The 17,952-nt window shown below is 47.6% G+C and overlaps 6 protein-coding genes across 6 annotated transcripts; 3 read left to right on the plus strand and 3 right to left on the minus strand.

Moving 5' to 3' along the window:
- Positions 1 to 62: 62 nt before the first annotated feature.
- On the minus strand, positions 63 to 1,786 carry AGABI2DRAFT_75689 (hypothetical protein; the record flags this gene model as incomplete). The annotated part of the gene is made up of 5 exons (XM_006455150.1): positions 63 to 223; positions 297 to 425; positions 531 to 982; positions 1,091 to 1,218; positions 1,277 to 1,786. 5 exons carry the CDS (start codon positions 1,784 to 1,786, stop codon positions 63 to 65), a joined length of 1,380 nt encoding a protein of 459 aa, XP_006455213.1.
- An 86-nt stretch (positions 1,787 to 1,872) lies between these two features.
- On the minus strand, positions 1,873 to 4,106 carry AGABI2DRAFT_226601 (hypothetical protein; the record flags this gene model as incomplete). Its single annotated transcript, XM_006455151.1, has 3 exons — positions 1,873 to 2,179; positions 2,235 to 2,451; positions 2,504 to 4,106. The coding sequence occupies 3 exons, from the start codon at positions 4,104 to 4,106 to the stop codon at positions 1,960 to 1,962; spliced, it is 2,040 nt and encodes a 679-aa protein (XP_006455214.1). The 3' UTR covers positions 1,873 to 1,959.
- Positions 4,107 to 4,185: 79 nt separating this feature from the next.
- AGABI2DRAFT_121152 (hypothetical protein) lies at positions 4,186 to 5,120 on the plus strand (the record flags this gene model as incomplete). Its single annotated transcript, XM_006455152.1, has 5 exons — positions 4,186 to 4,253; positions 4,302 to 4,374; positions 4,430 to 4,482; positions 4,536 to 4,624; positions 4,678 to 5,120. The coding sequence occupies 5 exons, from the start codon at positions 4,186 to 4,188 to the stop codon at positions 5,118 to 5,120; spliced, it is 726 nt and encodes a 241-aa protein (XP_006455215.1).
- Positions 5,121 to 5,347: 227 nt separating this feature from the next.
- AGABI2DRAFT_75581 (hypothetical protein) lies at positions 5,348 to 7,707 on the minus strand (the record flags this gene model as incomplete). Its single annotated transcript, XM_006455153.1, has 13 exons — positions 5,348 to 5,487; positions 5,552 to 5,802; positions 5,860 to 5,898; positions 5,965 to 6,033; positions 6,093 to 6,231; positions 6,305 to 6,557; positions 6,628 to 6,679; positions 6,854 to 6,967; positions 7,043 to 7,155; positions 7,227 to 7,302; positions 7,366 to 7,447; positions 7,513 to 7,554; positions 7,608 to 7,707. The coding sequence occupies 13 exons, from the start codon at positions 7,705 to 7,707 to the stop codon at positions 5,348 to 5,350; spliced, it is 1,470 nt and encodes a 489-aa protein (XP_006455216.1).
- Positions 7,708 to 8,851: 1,144 nt separating this feature from the next.
- On the plus strand, positions 8,852 to 9,900 carry AGABI2DRAFT_209603 (hypothetical protein; the record flags this gene model as incomplete). Its single annotated transcript, XM_006455154.1, has 3 exons — positions 8,852 to 9,080; positions 9,152 to 9,236; positions 9,300 to 9,900. Exons 1-3 carry the CDS (start codon positions 8,903 to 8,905, stop codon positions 9,898 to 9,900), a joined length of 864 nt encoding a protein of 287 aa, XP_006455217.1. The 5' UTR covers positions 8,852 to 8,902.
- Positions 9,901 to 11,383: 1,483 nt separating this feature from the next.
- Positions 11,384 to 17,767, plus strand: AGABI2DRAFT_121155 (hypothetical protein; the record flags this gene model as incomplete). The annotated part of the gene is made up of 11 exons (XM_006455155.1): positions 11,384 to 11,485; positions 11,548 to 12,059; positions 12,118 to 13,471; positions 13,525 to 14,942; positions 15,010 to 15,125; positions 15,197 to 15,690; positions 15,753 to 15,880; positions 15,924 to 16,822; positions 16,891 to 17,381; positions 17,447 to 17,593; positions 17,648 to 17,767. 11 exons carry the CDS (start codon positions 11,384 to 11,386, stop codon positions 17,765 to 17,767), a joined length of 5,781 nt encoding a protein of 1,926 aa, XP_006455218.1.
- Between the last annotated feature and the right edge of the window lie 185 nt (positions 17,768 to 17,952).

The raw sequence follows: 17,952 nt of genomic DNA on the forward strand, positions 1-17,952 counted from the left end.
TGACAACCAGAAAAACCCATGCAAACATGCCCAAAAGTCCCAATCACAACTGGAAATATCTTCTATAATTTTGTGCTTAGGCCGCTCTCTTCTTCATAATCAACTTTAGCATACCAAACACCCCCAAGAAGCGTCAGAAAAATGCCGATACAATTCATCCCAGTGATCGTCAGGCTAAACAAACCCACTGACGTGATTATCGTCAATACCTGCTTCACATTTGCTATAAAACAACGCCAAGTCAAAAAACAAGGAATAAAAAAACAAGAAAAAAAATGAAAGCGAAAAGAACATACCAGCTACACTCATACCCAACGCCCCAACCTTCCGATTCGTATGAAAACTCACAACATTGAGCGCAAACGCCATAGAAGCATTGATCACCAACCCAAACACCCCAGGCATCATCGAGCCAAACGTATGAGCTTCACTTCCAGCGCCAACACCTGCCACCACAGTTCCATTATTCAGCGCGTCGACATGCATTGTTAAATTGCTGTTACCCAAATTGAACAACGGTACGACAGGACCTAATCCAGTGAACCGATAAAGCTGAAATCGGTTGATAATTTCCTCGATTTCGCCGAAATAGAGAGCGAGGAGGGCGCATTGAAAGAGAGCGAGCGGAGAGAGAAGGTATAAAAGTTGGACAGGCGTCAGGTGGAGTTTAGGTATCGACGAAACAGTTGAGAGTGGGAAAAGTCGGGTTTGGTGTTTCGACGGAGTCTTCTCACTGTTATCAGGAGCTAAAGTGACGGTGATAGAAATAGAAGATGATCTGTCACGACCCGTAGATCGGACATCGGGATGTTGATGCTGAGGCTTATCTTCATGAGCGCACAAGGGTTCTTTTAAATCAGGGTATGTATGCGAATAAGGTGATTGCAAGATATTGGTGACCACAGTCTTGAGAGACGCAAGAAACGTGCCGAAGAGTGTAAGGAGAAAGCCCGAGAGGGTATAATAATAATCGCCGTATGTGCTAAAACGAGATCAACAGTACCGTCAGTTGAATGGAATTATGCCACAGACGAAGCGAAGTGTAAACTCCGCTGTGTCAGGTTGATGCGATAATCGAAAAAACACTCACGCGAGGCCCACGCCGAGCACAACAGGTATCAGGGACATCATTTTAGAGCGCGCAACGCGAGAATTAAGTAACAGGAATGACAGGATGAGGGTGAAGAACGGTGAGGACGATCGAACAACTTGGTGGAACTATCCGTGGGAGGCGTTGAGCGCGATTGAATGACAGGAAGAAGAGATCAAGACACACCGGGACAGTGACCAACTGCAAAGATACATTGCTCACGACAATGTTGAGCGTGTACAAGACACTGAAGGATAGCAGCACGGCGATCTGGCCTCTAGACATAGTGGGCGGGCGGTCCTCATGCCGAACAGTGAGCCAAGTCCCAACACAACCCCCAAGAGCATGGAAAGCGGTTATACTGTAAGGGAAGGGAAACTTGTTCAAGACGAGTTTGTTGCAGAGCGTCAGGGTAAAGTTGAGGGAAAACCAAAGCATCACCCAGAAGGCGGGTGAGGCAGGAACCTGGAGGGTTTTTTGAGCAATGACCAGAGAGTTGCGGCGGCTATGTCCCAGCGATATCGGTGCAGTGTGCTCTGGTAGAACGTCGGGCGGGAAAGGCGTGAAAGCGTCGGCGTGAGGAGATGGCGACAGGGGGAAATCGACGGCCTTTGGATAAGAGCGCCTGCCCAAATGGATAGAGGACAACCTGACCGCCTTCCGACTTCGCACTGGGGGAGAGTCGCCGCTGGCCATGGCAAAAAGAAGGAAATGCGCGTCTACTTATTACATGAGGTGGGGCTCAGAGGTCAGCGCGTTCTCTAAATATACGCGCCCGCCGCGACGGCACCGATTCTGTTTCTTACACGTGACTCTTTTTAGAATACAGATCGCTATTGAGAACATCATGGCAGCGGGTCATAAACGGGTCATCTTTTCGTCTTAATCATGCCCGACATCAAATCAAAGCTATTCCCGTCTGGCTGCAGATCAATATACTCTTCCTCCACCTTTCCCACTGACGAAGAAAAGTACGGGTTGCTTAATCCCCGTTCTGGCATGGTTCGTAATAACCCATGGTCGAGCGTTATGCCGACTATTCGAACAGGCGTTGGCGTTTGGGTAGCTGTGAGCGTCACCAATTGGTCACTTCGAACATATACGTCATCAGCAATTGAGAGGAAAAATGAAAGAGGGACATTACCTATGCAACCAACGTCTAAGGTACAAGTCCATAAACGGTTCGAAACTGCCCTTTGCAGCAACAAAATCATTCCACAACTCTCCAAATTTGCATAGTATGACAGCGGCAGTCCGCTCTAATGACAGATTTGAACGTCTTGTGTCTCCACTTGGAGTGTGGCGCAAGAGTTGCGAAAGAGATGTCAGAGGCATTTCGTTAAACACGTTTAACCCACATCCTGGACAATAATATAAGTGACATACAAGCTGTGGAGCCCAACAGAGACTTACCGACAACAATATCCACACCACCAGCGCTAAAACTCGTGTTCACCAGTATACCGGCGATTTTCTTTTTCTCTTCAGCTCCTCTTGGACCCACAAGCGCATAAACATCATTCGGCCATTTGATCCTAACTCTCCAACCTTCACCTTCTCCACCTTCATCCCCACCTAACCCCAAAATACTATCGTCCCTCACGCCCTCACAGATGGCTAGTGCATATAGATATTGCACAAAAACCAATTTATTCCACGGAACGCCATCGCTAGACTTTAAGCGGAGATGGATGGAAGTGGATAGAGATCCAGCAGGGGATAACCACACGTTCGAACCACGACCTCGACCGATGAGTTGATGCGAGGCTAGAGAAACTGTCGGTGTACGTAGAGAGGAGAGATACGCGGGGTTCTTGTCGAGGAGGGTTTGTGTAGACGTCACCGCCGGGGAAAACAACAATACAGACCCGATTGGCCACCCACCGCCGCTTTCATTTTGAGTGGTAGGGAGATCGAGAGAATGAAGATGCTGGAAATAGGCCTCGATATTGAAATAAGGTTCAGTGTAATCCCTCGACGGAAGTGTACCATCGCGATGAATAATTACATGCTTGGGCTGCCATGTCGATGGATCACTTGGGATAGTCAACACGGCTTTGCAATCTGCAAGCACACTGCTGGTATTAGAAGATGTGGATTCGTGGAAGTGGAATGTGTCATTGGCGTCTTTGAGTACCCTCGGAATGTCATTTTTAAGGGAATCAGCACGTTCGAAAGATTCAGAGAGGTTGGTGAGTATCCGAGAAATAATGTCTGGTCTGCTTGGGGAAGCGACGAGGAACTGGGGGAACGGTCGGGCAACAGGATGCGTTTCTGCATTCGAGTCAGCGGAACCTCGAAGCCCAAGATAGGTAATGGTACGCCTGAGAAGATTAGCTCTCTCCCTCTCCCGTTCCACGAGAACACCTTCTTCGAGCGAATAGGAAAGAGCGGACGCAAGCTCTTCAGTCAAACCCTGCTCCGGGTTGGGCGACCAAAGAGCGATTCGCCCATTGCCAACATCGCATCCAAGTCCAGCGATCTTTCCTTTTTTATCACCATCGATATACACGCCCAGTATTTCAATAGCATTTTCGTCAAAGCCGTCCAAAAAATTCGCATGCGATACTTCATAGATAGCTCGTGCAATACTTCCGTCCAAAATATCCACTTTTTCCAATCTGGCTTTAGTGTCTGGCGAAGACTGGGGGAATAGATAGATATCGCCATGCTTGATGCTAGTAAACCTCAAGGAAGGGTTGGAGTCCGATAATGTCGTGGCCTTTCTATTCATCGCTCCGTTGCGTTCGCCTTGTGCAGCGGTGCAGAAGGCAAGAAAAGAGCCTCCGCGTACTACGTAGTCCTCGATTTGTGAACACGCAGATGCGTGGAATCTATGGCGAAGCTGAGGAAAGACGAGAAGAGCACAGGACGCAGCCCAAGGCTGATGAGAGAGGGCACCGTGGCCCACGGCCTGCACGGCATACTTTTTCCCGAGAAGAGCTTGGAGAGAGGCAAGGGCGGCGATGAGGGAAGCCTGGACGACCTCTGGGCCACCGTAGACGAGGACGTTCATATCAATTAGCAGCGCGTGGGAATTTAGCTTTAGGGACAAATGAAGTTGACGTCAGAGCCAATGCTTGTCTTGTGCCGCGATGTCTGACAGGAAAGCGACCCGGTACTTCGATAAGAGCACTTCCCTCGTTCGCGACACATTCTCTCAGTGAGCGTTATGCTTTTCTTCGAACAGCAAGTATTCAGCAGTCACTAGGTTCGAGCAGCAATATGCGCGGCCAGCATACAGTAATATGCATGTGTATTTCAGAGAACGTCCTATAACCTCAGTGAGCGCCGTTGTTTTTCGTTTCGGAAAGGAAAAAATCTTGATGCTTCCTTCAGACATTTGTGACTATATTCACCCTCCTCAGCTTGATCCCCGTTGCCTTCTTTGCGTACGAGTATCTCTCTCACCGCATATCAAGTTGCACGCTCATGCCTCGTTTAGGGGCATCGCTTCATTCATCTTTGCTACCTTTACTCTCGCAGCACTTTTCCTTGCCGTTGCAGCCTCGTCCATCGTGATCCTAGCTTGCTGTAAGTTATCCTTTACATTCAATGTGTCTCCTTGCCTCATCCCGGTCGCCCAGTCGCTTTTCTGTTATGCGTTTTAATCGGCGCCTTCTTACTCTCTCTCTTCCTCACCGGTGCGGTGCTCTCATCCTATGCCCTCGTCCGTCTCGCCCACCACGTCCAACGCGAGGGTCCTTCTGCAGGCGTCTCAGAATGGAAGAAAGAAACAAAATCCGCCTTTTTGCGTTCACGTCCGACGACCCAAGACGCAGCAGACCAAGGCAAAAAGGAGCCTGTTTTGACTATAAAACCTAAAGATGAATACGAAAATGAGGACGGTGATCAAGAAGGGTTGCCGGCTAGCCTGTATGAGGTCGATGATCAGAGTGATATGACGCTCAGAAAGGAGGATGAAGAGGACGAAGAGGATGTCAAAGGAAAAGGAAACATGGATGCGCGTGATTTTGCGACTGATATCAAGGATGAAGAAGATGGTGAGATGCGACGGGCTCATCAATAATTCATGATTCCCATTCACTCTTTTTTTTCGATCTTTGTTGTAATCGTATTGGACTCCCTATTCGATACCTTAAAAGCCACTGGTAATTTTCGCAGTTTGAATGATTATCTTTAGTGTTACTTCCCCGGCGCCGTTGTATCATTACAAAAATCCTTTTATTTATTACAGTTAGGAGGTTAAACAGACAACAAAACAGAGACCGGATAAGCTGTGACGAAAGACGTGAATCAATTCCAACTATCTAGTTGGCTCCTAACGTTCTCCCATTCCGCTTCTATCATGTTTCGAACTCTGTCGTTCCGAACAATAAACTGACAGTCAAATGGCAGAGGCCTGGAATTGAACCGGTTGGTGAACGCATGAGAATCTACCCATCCCAACAGTTAAAACTTAATATACCACTTCTTGAAGAAAAGAGAAGGGTTACACACCAGGTATTATATCCTTACCATCCTTGTCTTTCACAGGTTTAATATCGAAAGCCCATAACAACCTCGAAACGTTGATAAACAACGAATTCAAGGCGAGATGCATTCCGGGACATATCCGTCGACCGAAACCGAATGGTAAATCGAATTCTTTGAGGTTGATACGTGGATGTATCGTTTTGGTTTCAGGGAGGAATCGTTCAGGTTGGAAATCGTCAGGCGATGGAAAGAGTTCTTCGTCGCGCATTATGCCACTTTTGGTGTAAGTTATCAATCATGTGTTGAGTACCGGGAGAAGGATGACGACGTACTACATGTTTGCGTAGACAGATGACCCTTTTGGTATAAACCTTTTTGTTATGAAGAAGTCAACAACATGCGCAATTTTTCGCTCCGGAATCTTAGTTTATACGTACTTTCCCTGATATTCGTCATCTGCAGTACTAGCATGAGCGGTACCACCAAGCACAGGAATCGGTCTCCAACTAAGTTTTTCAAAAAATAATTCAGTCTATCTCTTTTCAATCCCTTTGTGACTGCTTACCGTAAAGTTTCATTGATAAGAGCTGTCACATATGGTAACTGGTCCTTATCATGAAACTCGGGCATCCTTTCACTTCCTACAACTCGATCAACTTCTTCTTGCGCTTTCTTCAATACTCCTGGAAATATCAACATTGCAACTATAATGAAATATAACGTCAATACCAATCAGTATCACTAAAAAAAACATAAGAAGAAAACGAAAATACATACGTGTGAAGACACTCAAAGTCCCAGCCGTAGTCTCAATCCCAGCACCAAACGGGCTCGAAACAGAATACGCAAATTGTAAATCAGTCATCACCACTTTTCCTTCCTCTCTATTCGCCAAAGCTTGCGATGTAAGACAGTCATGACATGTCCCATTTTTAGAACGTGCGCGAACATCGTTAAGTAAATAGAGAAGGAAATGTTCATCTTGCTTTTTACGTTCCTCGGGGTCTTTTCGGAACCATTGTAGAGATCGCTTTCAAAGAGCGAGATATATGCGGGTTAGTCTAGAGGAAGAGTGACCGAGGAAGTTAGAGTGGACGTACTGGAAGATTGAGAAGCCACGGCCAGGATTCGACTAGAAATTTCCCGGGAAGACTTGAAAAGATGTAAGGGGCCGAGTAGGCGAAAAGTCGGCTATGAAGTACTTACTTGACACTAATAAAGAAACACGTTCCAATTATTATTCTTCAATTTGAGTTTCCCACCATTGAGAATATTACCTTGTTAAATCTACCTATCGTCTCAATATAGAAATCCAAGAAACGAAACGTGGGCAAAGCAGACTCACAATCCATAGATGCCATATTCTCTTTGACAACCCATTCTTCAACACTTTCGACTCGTCGACCATATGTCACCGACGTAACCACACTTGCCGCATACCTATATCGACACGAACATTACGTTCCAGTTTAGAAAAAAGGCATAAAGTTTACGCCAACTTGCCGCTTCATATACCCATCAAAATTCTTCGGTTCGTCCATAATTTGTTTTAGAAGCACTTTTGATTCTAATGACTGGATGGTATGGTATACCGGCGCTTTGCGAACATGAAAACCATTATGCAACATCTATAAAAAAAAAAAGTCGAATATTCGGAAAACAGAGAAACAATCGGGGAGCGAGTGTCCTTTTTTCATACCTTACGCCACTGCTTCCACAAATCACTCGAGTTTGGTAGCATCAAACCACGTCGGTCCTCAGAGAGAATTTCAGATCTATCTTACGGAGAGACAACTTTGAGTCGTCATTGATGCACACGAATGATGTATTGCACTCACGCCATAACGAAGCGCGGCCTGCTTGAGTAAATTTCTGATCTCTTCTCAAGGAGATCCCAGGCGTGTTGAGCCTTCCCTAGGACTACACATTCGTATATGTCAGTAAGAAATATATCTTTGACACTGAAGTAGTATGAAGAAGCATACTGATAGTAGGTGTGCTTCCCAACATTATAGATGACACTGGTCCTATACAGAAACGTCAATTACCGTCAAGGAAAAAAAGATAGGAGAAGATATACCATATTCTTTATTCCATTCGGCAAATTTTATCCAAGGTTTGAACGAGGGTACTTGACTGCTATTCCCAATCCACGGCAAACCCAGTGGTCCAGGTGGCATAACTCGTCTCAATCGAAACCATCTCAGAATTTGAACCGCGATACAAGCCGCTATCACCGTTAGAACAGTGCTCGCTGTGATCATCTTTCTAAAAAAGAAGAAAAAGTCAAGCGAGCTAGGACGAGTTGATGTAAAGTAAACTATTAATTGGATAGTCTCGATGGGATAGATAAGACGGTGGTCTCCGGAGTTGAGACCCTCTACATATGGCTAGCCGAGTGTTTATATACACTTCCTCTTCATTTGGTGGTAAGGTGAGACTTTCTTGATGTCCACGAGGACCCTTAGGACCCTTTGAACAAAAACGCGTTCAGTTTTGACGTCACTTGTCCGGAAGTGATTACATATACCTATCTTCCGCGGCTTTCCGGGGCTCAAAAGCGACTACGACAATGATTTGGTGACACGTAGACACTAGCCTGTACATTCAGAAGAAAAAGAATGGTTAATGGATATCATTAAAAAAAAAAACAAAAAAATGCATTTACCACATAATGAAACGTACTTCAAAATTGGGAAGAGATGGGTCAGGCGCCAGAATGTTGGAGTGATTTTGGAATGGCAAAAAGATTTAGGAAGAATCCGGCTGTTGAGGGATCAAAAAGAGAAGAACAATGTAGGATAGGATTTCTATAAGATGCGGAAACCCGTGTCAAGTTTTTGGATAGGCCATGTGGACAATGCTTCTTTGCGTAAGTTACTTCTCATCGAAGGCTTTTTTTGAAAGGGTGGCTTCGAGTATATGCTAGTGAGATGGTATAGTTGCTTTTAGATTCAGAATTTGAGATGAGGAATGTTCCGTGTTGAAGCAGCTTACCTTACATATACATATGTACCCTGCTCTGAGAGCCCTTATGGACCAGAGGAAGTAAGCGTATTGAGACCGAACTGATGTCATAAGTTATCCCCGTAAGACCTTCCAACTTTGGGGTCCTCAAGTTTGAGAGGCAAAGAGAAGTAGACGGTCACAGTAAACGGCAAATCTACTGACTGAAAAAACGATTCTGAATCATGACTGAAGTGAATTTTTGTCGGACGTTGTATAAGGTTGCGTTGAAGAAACAAGTTTCAAAACGATTATGATGCCATCATTTCGCTAATTTATGTGCTGACGATCCAAATCAGGGTCATATAAGACACTAAACCACCCTTTCTCTCAGGCCTTGATCCTCAAAGAAAAAACAATTTATGTGAAATGACTTCTGGAGTTCAAAAAGAAATCCACATCCGAGAAGCGGAACCTGGCTCTTCTGATACTTCCACACCCCGTATCAAACCATCACCCAAGTCGGAAAGAATACCGGTGCCTTTCGAGTATACACCAAGTGATGATGGGACAGATGAGAATTTACTCATTCTTCTACATGGCTTAGGTATGTATTTCTCTTAAAATTCTTTCACGATGTTTGTTGAAAAAATATTTTTTATGATGGATGGATGGTAGGAGATACGCATATCCCGTTTGCGAAACTTGGGAGACAGCTCAAGTTGCCGCAGACGGCTACACTTGCAATTCGTGCACCTGAGAAGTAGGTTTATACTTTCTTCTTCGCATATATACGCATTTGCCTTACAGCTAATCCCACTCTCAGAATACCATATCTATACGAAGAGGCCTACCAATGGTACGAATCCTTCGACCCTCTCGGCGAACTCCTACCCCATCCCAATCCCACTCCCGCCATTCAATTATTAGAAAAAATCGTACTCTACTTGACGACAGAGTGTCAATGGCCTTTGCAAAGAATCCATTGGTTTGGATTTGCGCAAGGAGGAAGTGTCATTGTTGAGTTTGCGTTATGGTGGTGGAAGGAAAAACAAGTGTTGGCTTTAAAGAAGGCTTTGGTGCCTTCGAGTGTTACTGATGCAACGTCGCCAACGCCGTCGTTTGGTTCCATCGTTACGATAGCTGGACCATTACTTTCTTATCCTGGAACACTCTCGTCATTATCACCGACACCTCTTCTCATACTATCTCGTCCAAAACCATCAGAACTTTCATTTACACCAAGCGATGTTACAGCTTTTAAAAAAGGGTTTCGTACGGTTATAGAGCAACGATATCAAAATGTTAAAGGAGGTATGCCGGTGGGTAAAGAGGAATGGGAACCGGTGATGAGGTTTTGGAGTGAGAGATTGGAGAGGAGGATTGGAGGTGGTGGATTATACGAAGTTCTGAGTGGATTTTCGTGATTTGAGTTTTTTTGGCAATGCTCATATGTTCTGGGCTTGTGTGTATCATATCGGGAAAGATATAATGAGTGTTATATTTAGAACAAATAAGAACAAGATCCGTCATTGACAACGTCCGCGCGAGTAACTTGAGCGTGCGTCTGTCTGATGGTTTCATTTGAGTATGAAGTGACAGTAGGGATGGATTTAGAAGCATTATCGAAGAATCTTTAGAGGACACACTTCGTCAAATGATATACAGCCGATATACAGCCCTCCTCTCGAGTCGGCCGAGATGTGGCTCTTTTGTTTCTCGGCCAAGTATTCTCAATCAAATGTGAGTCAAAAAAATTTCTGTTTGTGTGTGGGAGGGAATTTTAAACCCGTCGCATCCGTTTGTGGGAATGTACAATAGTTGAGTGAGACAGATTTCGGGAGCGTATCAGCGATGGCGTATTTAGCAACATCGGGGGGACCGACTCTAGCATATACGCGTCGCATCACCAAGCCGACGCTTACGGCAGATGGCCGCTTTTTGAATCATGCAAGTCGACTGTTGTTGCTCCTTGCCTTGGACAGGGACAACACGCTCTCTGTATGAGTTTCAGGCCTCGGGAATTAGCGTGGCATTTTTATGGGTCGATCGACATTCGAGTTCATGTTGCGGATTGGGAGGATGATTTTATGCAGATGGTTCAGATAATCAAATGACAGATGCGGGGTATTCCTGGGAGATTTCAAATTTAGCCGAGAATGGCGGTTAGTTTAGTACAAGTTACGAATGAGTGGCTGGGAGCTGGAAGCTGTGCGTAATGGTATAGATAAGAGATGTGGCTATACGGATGCATAGGACTCATTGGGGTTTTGAGAATGCGTTACGGAGAACTATGACTTGTATGGAGCGTCCAAATTAGGAATGATGATGTGTTGTGGAAGTGTGTTTGGTGAGCAGGTAAGTTGGGTCAGGGTCCGCGACTTACTTTTGGATGAAAAATGCAGATTCGCAGGTGAGAGAGGCGAGTGGAGGAGTAGTGGGGCGAGAGAAGGGGGCAAGGAGGGGTAGGGAAGGGGTGACAAGCGTGAGTGGAGGCTGGGACGGACGTATATGACGGCAGAGCAGAAATGATTCTTACGGGTGATGGGACAAGGAGACACAGGGGCTTGGTGATGGCGTCACTTGGGCCCACGGGATTATCGCTGATATGTTCGGTGTATATAGGCTTGGAAGGCATCTAAATAAACGAGGCATGATTTTTTTGCAGGGACAGCTCTTCCTTCCGCTCCACCATGACAGTGGGCTGCTCTCCGGGAAGAAGTGGGTCTGGTTGGGCGTGGCGTGGAGAGGGGAGGGGAGGGGAGGGGGGAGGAAAGGGCGAGAGGGCGAGACAGAGATCTGGATCTAGATCTGGGCCGTAGCAGCGGTTGGCAGAGAACGGGCAAATTGAGTTGTGCGTCAGCGGAGGAGAAAGGTTCTGCACTGTCTTCCCTCCCCCGGACAATGTAGATGGACGATGGTTCCCTCCCCCGCCCCTCCCCTCCGCCCCCCGCCGTCCGCTGGGGCGCGCGGGCTGGGCGTGCGATTGTGACGCGTGACAGGTGGTGGGAGGTGTGACTTGTGCTGAGGTGTACACCTTACTAACAGCGTTACAGCGGTGGTCTGAGTAGTAGCTGAGAGCTTGCGACAATCGATCCACGCTGTGTCGCTTTTTTGTTTCCCGATCCCCGTCCTCCTCTTCTCCCCTTCCCTCCCGCCCCCGAGCCCACCCATCGCCCGGCTGCCCGCCGTTTTTTCATCTCCGCCCCCCGGTCTCCTCCCACACCCCTCCTCTGCCCCTCCCTCCCCTCCCCGCCTCTCCCGCCCTCCCTCCGAAGGTGAGCCCTCCTCCCGTTCCGCTCCTCCGTCCCTCCGGCCCTGTCCTCCGCTCCCCCTCTCCGTCCCCTGCCCCGTGCTCATCCTCCCTCTCCGCAGCCCCCGCCCCCGGCCAGCAGCTTCCCCTCCAACTCTCCCCCAACACTCTCCTCGGCAGCGACAACGTCTTCGCGTACAGAGGCGCTCTAGGTCAGTTCTCTCTCCGCTTCTTCCCAAAACACGTGTATGCCCCTCCGCGGCGCGTGTACGACTCAACAGTCTCTTCACAGGCCTTCGTATTCTCTTCGATAGATCCAGATACCACTCCCCTGTTCGTAATCTTCTCATCTTCTTGACCTTGTCATAACTCATAATTGTTCTCTTCTCAGACCAGCTACGACGTACTCCACAAAAACAATGAGCAACCCGAATATGTATGCTTCCCAGTCCTTTGCTCCCGGTTCAAACACCAACGCCGCCGGTATCAACCCGGCCATGCTGGCGGCCGGCTTTCCAAGTGGTCCCATTGGTCCACATCAGCAACAGCAACAACAACAACAACATAAATTTCCATCGAATGCTTTCAGTGGCGCCGTTAACCCTGCCCAGTTAATGGGAGCTACCGCTGGTGGCGGTGGAGGCGGCCTTGCCATGGCCATGAATCTAAACGCTATGAATCCCAACGCCAACGCCATGAATTCTGGCATGAATCCCGCACAATTGCTTCAGCAGCAACAACAGCAACAACAACAACAACAACATGGCATGATGAATGGCTCGATGGGCGGTCTAAGTGGTGGTGGAATGAACATGAATATGATGTCGATGAATAACGCGATGAATAACTCTATGAACATGTCAGGCATGTCTGGGATGGCAGGTCCTGGTGGAATAAACCCTGCTGCGTTATCCCAAGCCGGACATTTCGGCTTCGACCCTATGGCTCAATCGCAGCAGCACCCTTCGCTACACCAGGCTTCCCCGCCTCAGGCCCAACAACAGAACCTGCCACCGTTGACACCACAGCAACAAATGATGCTTGGCGCCCTCAATATGACGCGCGAACAATTTTTATCGCTCAGTCAACAAGAACGACAACAGGCCTGGATGACCTTGCTGGGACAGATGCAGCCTTTAAACTCAAATTCCAATCACGGCGCATCACAACAACAGCAGCAGATGATGCCGCCTCCTGCACCTCCACAGTCCCAAGGTGGTTCAATAAGCGATCCTAGTCGACCACCGACATCCCAGGGTCATCATCGACCTCCCACCGCCCAAGGTCATCACCGTCCTCCTAACGTTCAAGGTCAACCTCGGCCGCCAACCGCCCAAGGAATGCAGATACATAGACCTCCTACGGCTCAAGGCATGCAAAGACCACCTACCGCTACAGGTCATCGTGGTCCTGGTCCCAGCTCAACGCCTCACACTCCCAATGCTGCGCACATTGCGTCGGGAATGGGACCCATGCAACTCCGACCTCCAACGGCTCAAGATCAGCGGCACAATCCCAGCGGACAACAAACACGTCCGTCTACCGCACAGGGGATGCCTCAGACTCCCAATAACCCCAATGCACACATTGCGCCTGGAAATCGACCCCCGAACTCTCAACATGGTATCGGACAGCAAATCTCACGACCAGGGACAGCGATGAGCCATGGATCTCCTGGGAGTGCTAGTGGAAGTGCTAGTGCGCAAAGTCCAGGTGCTAGACCTCCGAGCCGTGCGAGTGAACAAGTATGTTTTTTCTTCTATTTTTATTGTTACGTTACTTACTTGAATTATGGTAGACCTTCACAATGAACGGATATCTTAAACAACCTCAGCAACAACAAATGACTCAACAATCGCAACCAAATCCTTATCCCGTCACTCCTCAGCAGCCTCAGACTCCCTACGTCCAAAAACAGCAAATGCAGCAGGGGCATCAGGAACAGTTTGGTTTCGCTCCCATGAACCCTCCCGCTACACCTCAAAACCAGGCTGCAATGCAAGGAAATATGATGAACCAACAAACCCCTCAACCGCATCAGCAGCAGCAGCAGCAGCAGCAAATGATGCAAGCCAATTCTCCGTTCAATACAAATTTCCCCGGTGGAGGTATGCAAGGGTCACCTCCACCCATGTCGATACCTGGTTCTCCTTACCGTAATGCAAAGAGAAAAATCGACTCGTCACATATGGGCGGCATTACTCCTGTTATGAGTCCTATGGGCCCGCCTTCTATGATGCCTAGTCGCATGTCGATGTCCGGTTCATCATCTACAGACCTCTCTGCCCTTGGGGGGATGAATGGAATGCCTGGTACCCCAACCGCACCTGTCCATCAAGGTCAAAATTTAATTCAATCTCCTCGTCCGCCAAACACGAACGAGATGATGAATTCGAATGCCAATTTTAATCCGGCAACGATGGCTATGAGTGGAGGTCCTGCGCAAGGACCTCCGCAAACGCCGGTGAGACAGGGTAGCATGATGGGTGGAGGTACCCCAGGTATGGGCATGGGTAATGCTTCACCCATGGCTCAGGCGCTTGCGCAACAACAACACCAACATCATCATCATCAGCAACAACAGGCGAGGCAGCAATCATTGCCCTCAGGTGCCTCGCCTATGCCAAAGGAACCTGGATCAGTGGGTATGGGGGGTATGAGAGCTAGCGTACCGCCTGCTATCCCTGGACCGAACGTCGCCGGTCCTATTGCAAGGGCATCAAGTACAGCCTCCGTCACGACTGCTTCCGGACCTTCAGCTCCTAATGTTCCGTCGTCCACTATCTCGGGTGGAAATACCCTTCCGGCATCCGATAGTACCACTTCGACTGCCTCCTCCTCTGTAGCGGGTCAGATACCACCATTACCTACCAACGTCCAGCTCAATCCTGCTATAACACAAATTACGAATGTTCCTCTCGTTGATAGTTTGAAGCTGATTCCGGAAATCTCGGATGAGCAATTAGTTGAAGTCAAGGGTTGGCTGAAGACGGACAAAGAGTATGAAGTTGTTATGAGGAAGATGAAGGAGAGGATGGCGTCGGAGATGAGGGGATTGTTTGGAGGGGCTATGTGGTGGGAGAAGGCGGCACCTGATGTTGATGTGAATAGATGGAAGCGAGGGCGAGAAAATTTTGACGTGAGATATCCATTAAGACGAGGAAAGGAGAAAGAGGGAAGGGAAAGGAGGAAAAGGCAAAGAGAGGGGTTGCGATTGTACGTTTCGGCTACCTTTTTAAATCCTTTCACATTGTTTTGACTCACGTTACCTTTTCCGTGGCAGGCCGAGAAAATTGGATTTGGAAGAGAGCGAGCGTCCGGAACAATTAGTACCGATTCGGCTGGAGTTTGATGTTGAACATCATAAGATGAGGGATACATTTGTTTGGAATTTGAATGGTGCGAAACTATTTTTAACGGGTTAGCTTGTGTTTAGGAGTCCTTTAACTCACTTTTGTGTATTTTTGTAGATCCGGTTGTGACACCCGAAACTTTCGCACAGTCGATTGTGGACGATTATAACCTCAATCCGAATTATCACTCTGTCATCGTCAAGCAAATTCAGGAACAGTTAGGCGATTATAAGGCCCATTCGCTTAGCTATGATCAGGATTCTGGTGAACTTGTGATTGATTTGACAAGCGACACTCCGGTGGTTCAAGGTACTTTGGATGATGCACAAAGGAAGTGGTGGGAGGCGTGGAGGAAACGGATGAGGATGGAGGGTCGTGCGGGTATTGGTGGTTCACGTTCGCGGAGGACGAAGAAGAAACGGAAGTTGGATGAAACGGGTGATCTTATAGGTGCCACTATGGGTTCGAAGGTGAAGGTGGAGGAAGATGAAAAGAATGTCGTAATGACTGACGTGTCGATGGATGTTGAGGGGTTTGGGAGGCCTATGGCAATCGATGAGATTAAGCTAGATGAAGAGCTGATGCATGAGGAAATGAGGATTTTGATCAAGGTGCGTTTTGAATGGGTGGTTAAATGATGTGTGATACTGACGTGTTTATGATGGTTACCTAGTTGGATATCATCGTTGGTGCCATGAAGCTTGAAGATCAATTTGAATGGGATCTTGAGAATGAAACGGTGACACCTGAAGAGTTTTCGGAAGTGTATGCGCAGGACTTGGGTCTCGGGGGTGAATTCAAGTAAGCTTCCGTTCATTCTAGTTGAATTGCGTAAAATATTAAGTGGTCCCCCACCCACTAGGACTTCTATTGCACACAGCATTCGAGAACAGATTCAAATGTACCAAAAGTCGCTGTTTCTCGTTGGCCATTTCTCTGATGGCACGCCGATTCAAGATGAAGAACTCAGGCAGGCTTTCCTGCCCAGCCTCGCGACTGGTGCACGACCCATGGATCAAGTACAAGCTTACACGCCACTGCTTAATTCAGTCAGTGATAGTGATATTGAACGAAGCGAAAAGGAAAGGGAGAAGGAAATGACCAAGAGGAGAAAGCGGAATCAACGCGGCCGTCGTGGAATTGTTATCCCCGATCGCGAGCCCATCAGAACATATAGAACACCCGCTGTTGGATTCCCTGAACTTGATCCTGCGACGCTGGCTCTTGCTGCTGCTGCAAATGCTTCGGGTTCTAGGAGAGCTGCTGCCGCTGCTGCTTCGCTTACTATTGCGAATATGGTTGCTTCTGAGAATGGGACTGCTTTCATACCGGCTCCGACACCCATGCCTTCGGTACCTATACCACAGCCGAAAGAAAAGAAACCGAAAGGGTTGTTCAAGGCACCATCTTTACCCAATTCGATTCTCCGACAAAGGGCTCAGGTTGCTGCGCCAACACCGTCAACAGCAGCTGATATTAGTAAACTTCCTGCACCACTAGAAAATGACCCGCCTCCTGCCATACCATTGCCTCCGCCTCCGCCTGAACCGAAAATGAAGTATGTGCCGAAAAAGTCGCAGAAGGAGTTGGAGAGGGAGGCGAAGGAGAAGGAGTTTGTGGATGGACAACATCCTAATTATATCAATGGTGTTTGGCATTGTTCGAACTGTGGTTGTCCGGAGAGTATTGCTATAGGACGGAGAAAAGGACCTTTAGGAGATAAATCACAGTGCGGTACATGTGGTAAGTTGGGTGGAGGGTGTTTTTTCATGTTGTTTTGAGCTGGTTTGCTGATTGATTGTTCCGTTTAGGTAAATTCTGGCATCGACATCGGAGACCTCGACCAGTAGAATATAATCCTGATCCTGAATTTCACATGCGGAAGGAAGGGGATACCAAGAATACAAGTAAAAAGAAGAGCGGTACGCAGAAGGGACAGGGTGCTGCGGCAACTTCGACTCCTATGGATGTTTCTGCGCCGGCTACGCCAGCAAAGAACGGTGATATCGATTCTCGGCGTTCGCCTTCGCCGAATAGGGACGATGACGATAGAGCTATATCACCCGTTTCTACTGCTTCAAGCGCATCGGAACCTCCATTGGCACAAAAAATCAAATTGAACGGAGTGGGACACAAATCTGGTACTCCGCGATCGTCTGCAGGTCCTAAGAGTTTGGGAAAACCCATTACGCCGTCTTTGGGAAGGAGAGAGGAGAAATTTATCACGCCGAAAGTAAAGGCTGAGAATGGACATGAGGTGTCGTCTAACACGCCTGCTCCTAACTCGCCTTCGATAAACATGGTAAGTGGGTATCGTTGTTGAGGTCTCTTGGAGATGGCGGCTAAAATCTATCACTTGACATGAAGATTCCGCCGCAACTTCCTCCTTGGTTGTCTGCAGCTCTCCAGAATATGAGGAGTAGATACCCTGATGATAGATTTGAGGCGATACTTAGGAAAACGACTGGGAATCCACCTGATTGGCGTATCAGGTGTCTTGATTGTCCTGGAAAAGTGAGTAACTATGAAATTCCTCTGTAGAGGATCGTTCTAATGGTTGTGGTATAGCTGTATACGCCTGGACCTGGGGAGTCGCTGTCGAATTACGAGGTGCACCTAAGAAACAGACAGCACCGTCAACGAGTGAATGATCGTCTGAGTATCGGCTCGCCTCAAAAAACTTCATGAGTGCTTTTTCGCTCAAAGGACCCTCTCCCTCTACCTGGACTGCTTGTTTTTTTTCCGGTTTTTTTTCGCTAGTTATTTCTTTTTTTAAAACTACTACTTAAATTCGCTGAGTTGCTTTTCTTTTTTCGTTTTCGTTTTTTTTTTTAGTGCTGTCTGTTTTATATTGTTAAAGCTCTTTTGTATCG

The sequence above is a fragment of the Agaricus bisporus genome (genome assembly GCF_000300575.1).
Source record: "Agaricus bisporus var. bisporus H97 unplaced genomic scaffold AGABI2scaffold_10, whole genome shotgun sequence".
NCBI lineage: Eukaryota > Fungi > Basidiomycota > Agaricomycetes > Agaricales > Agaricaceae > Agaricus > Agaricus bisporus.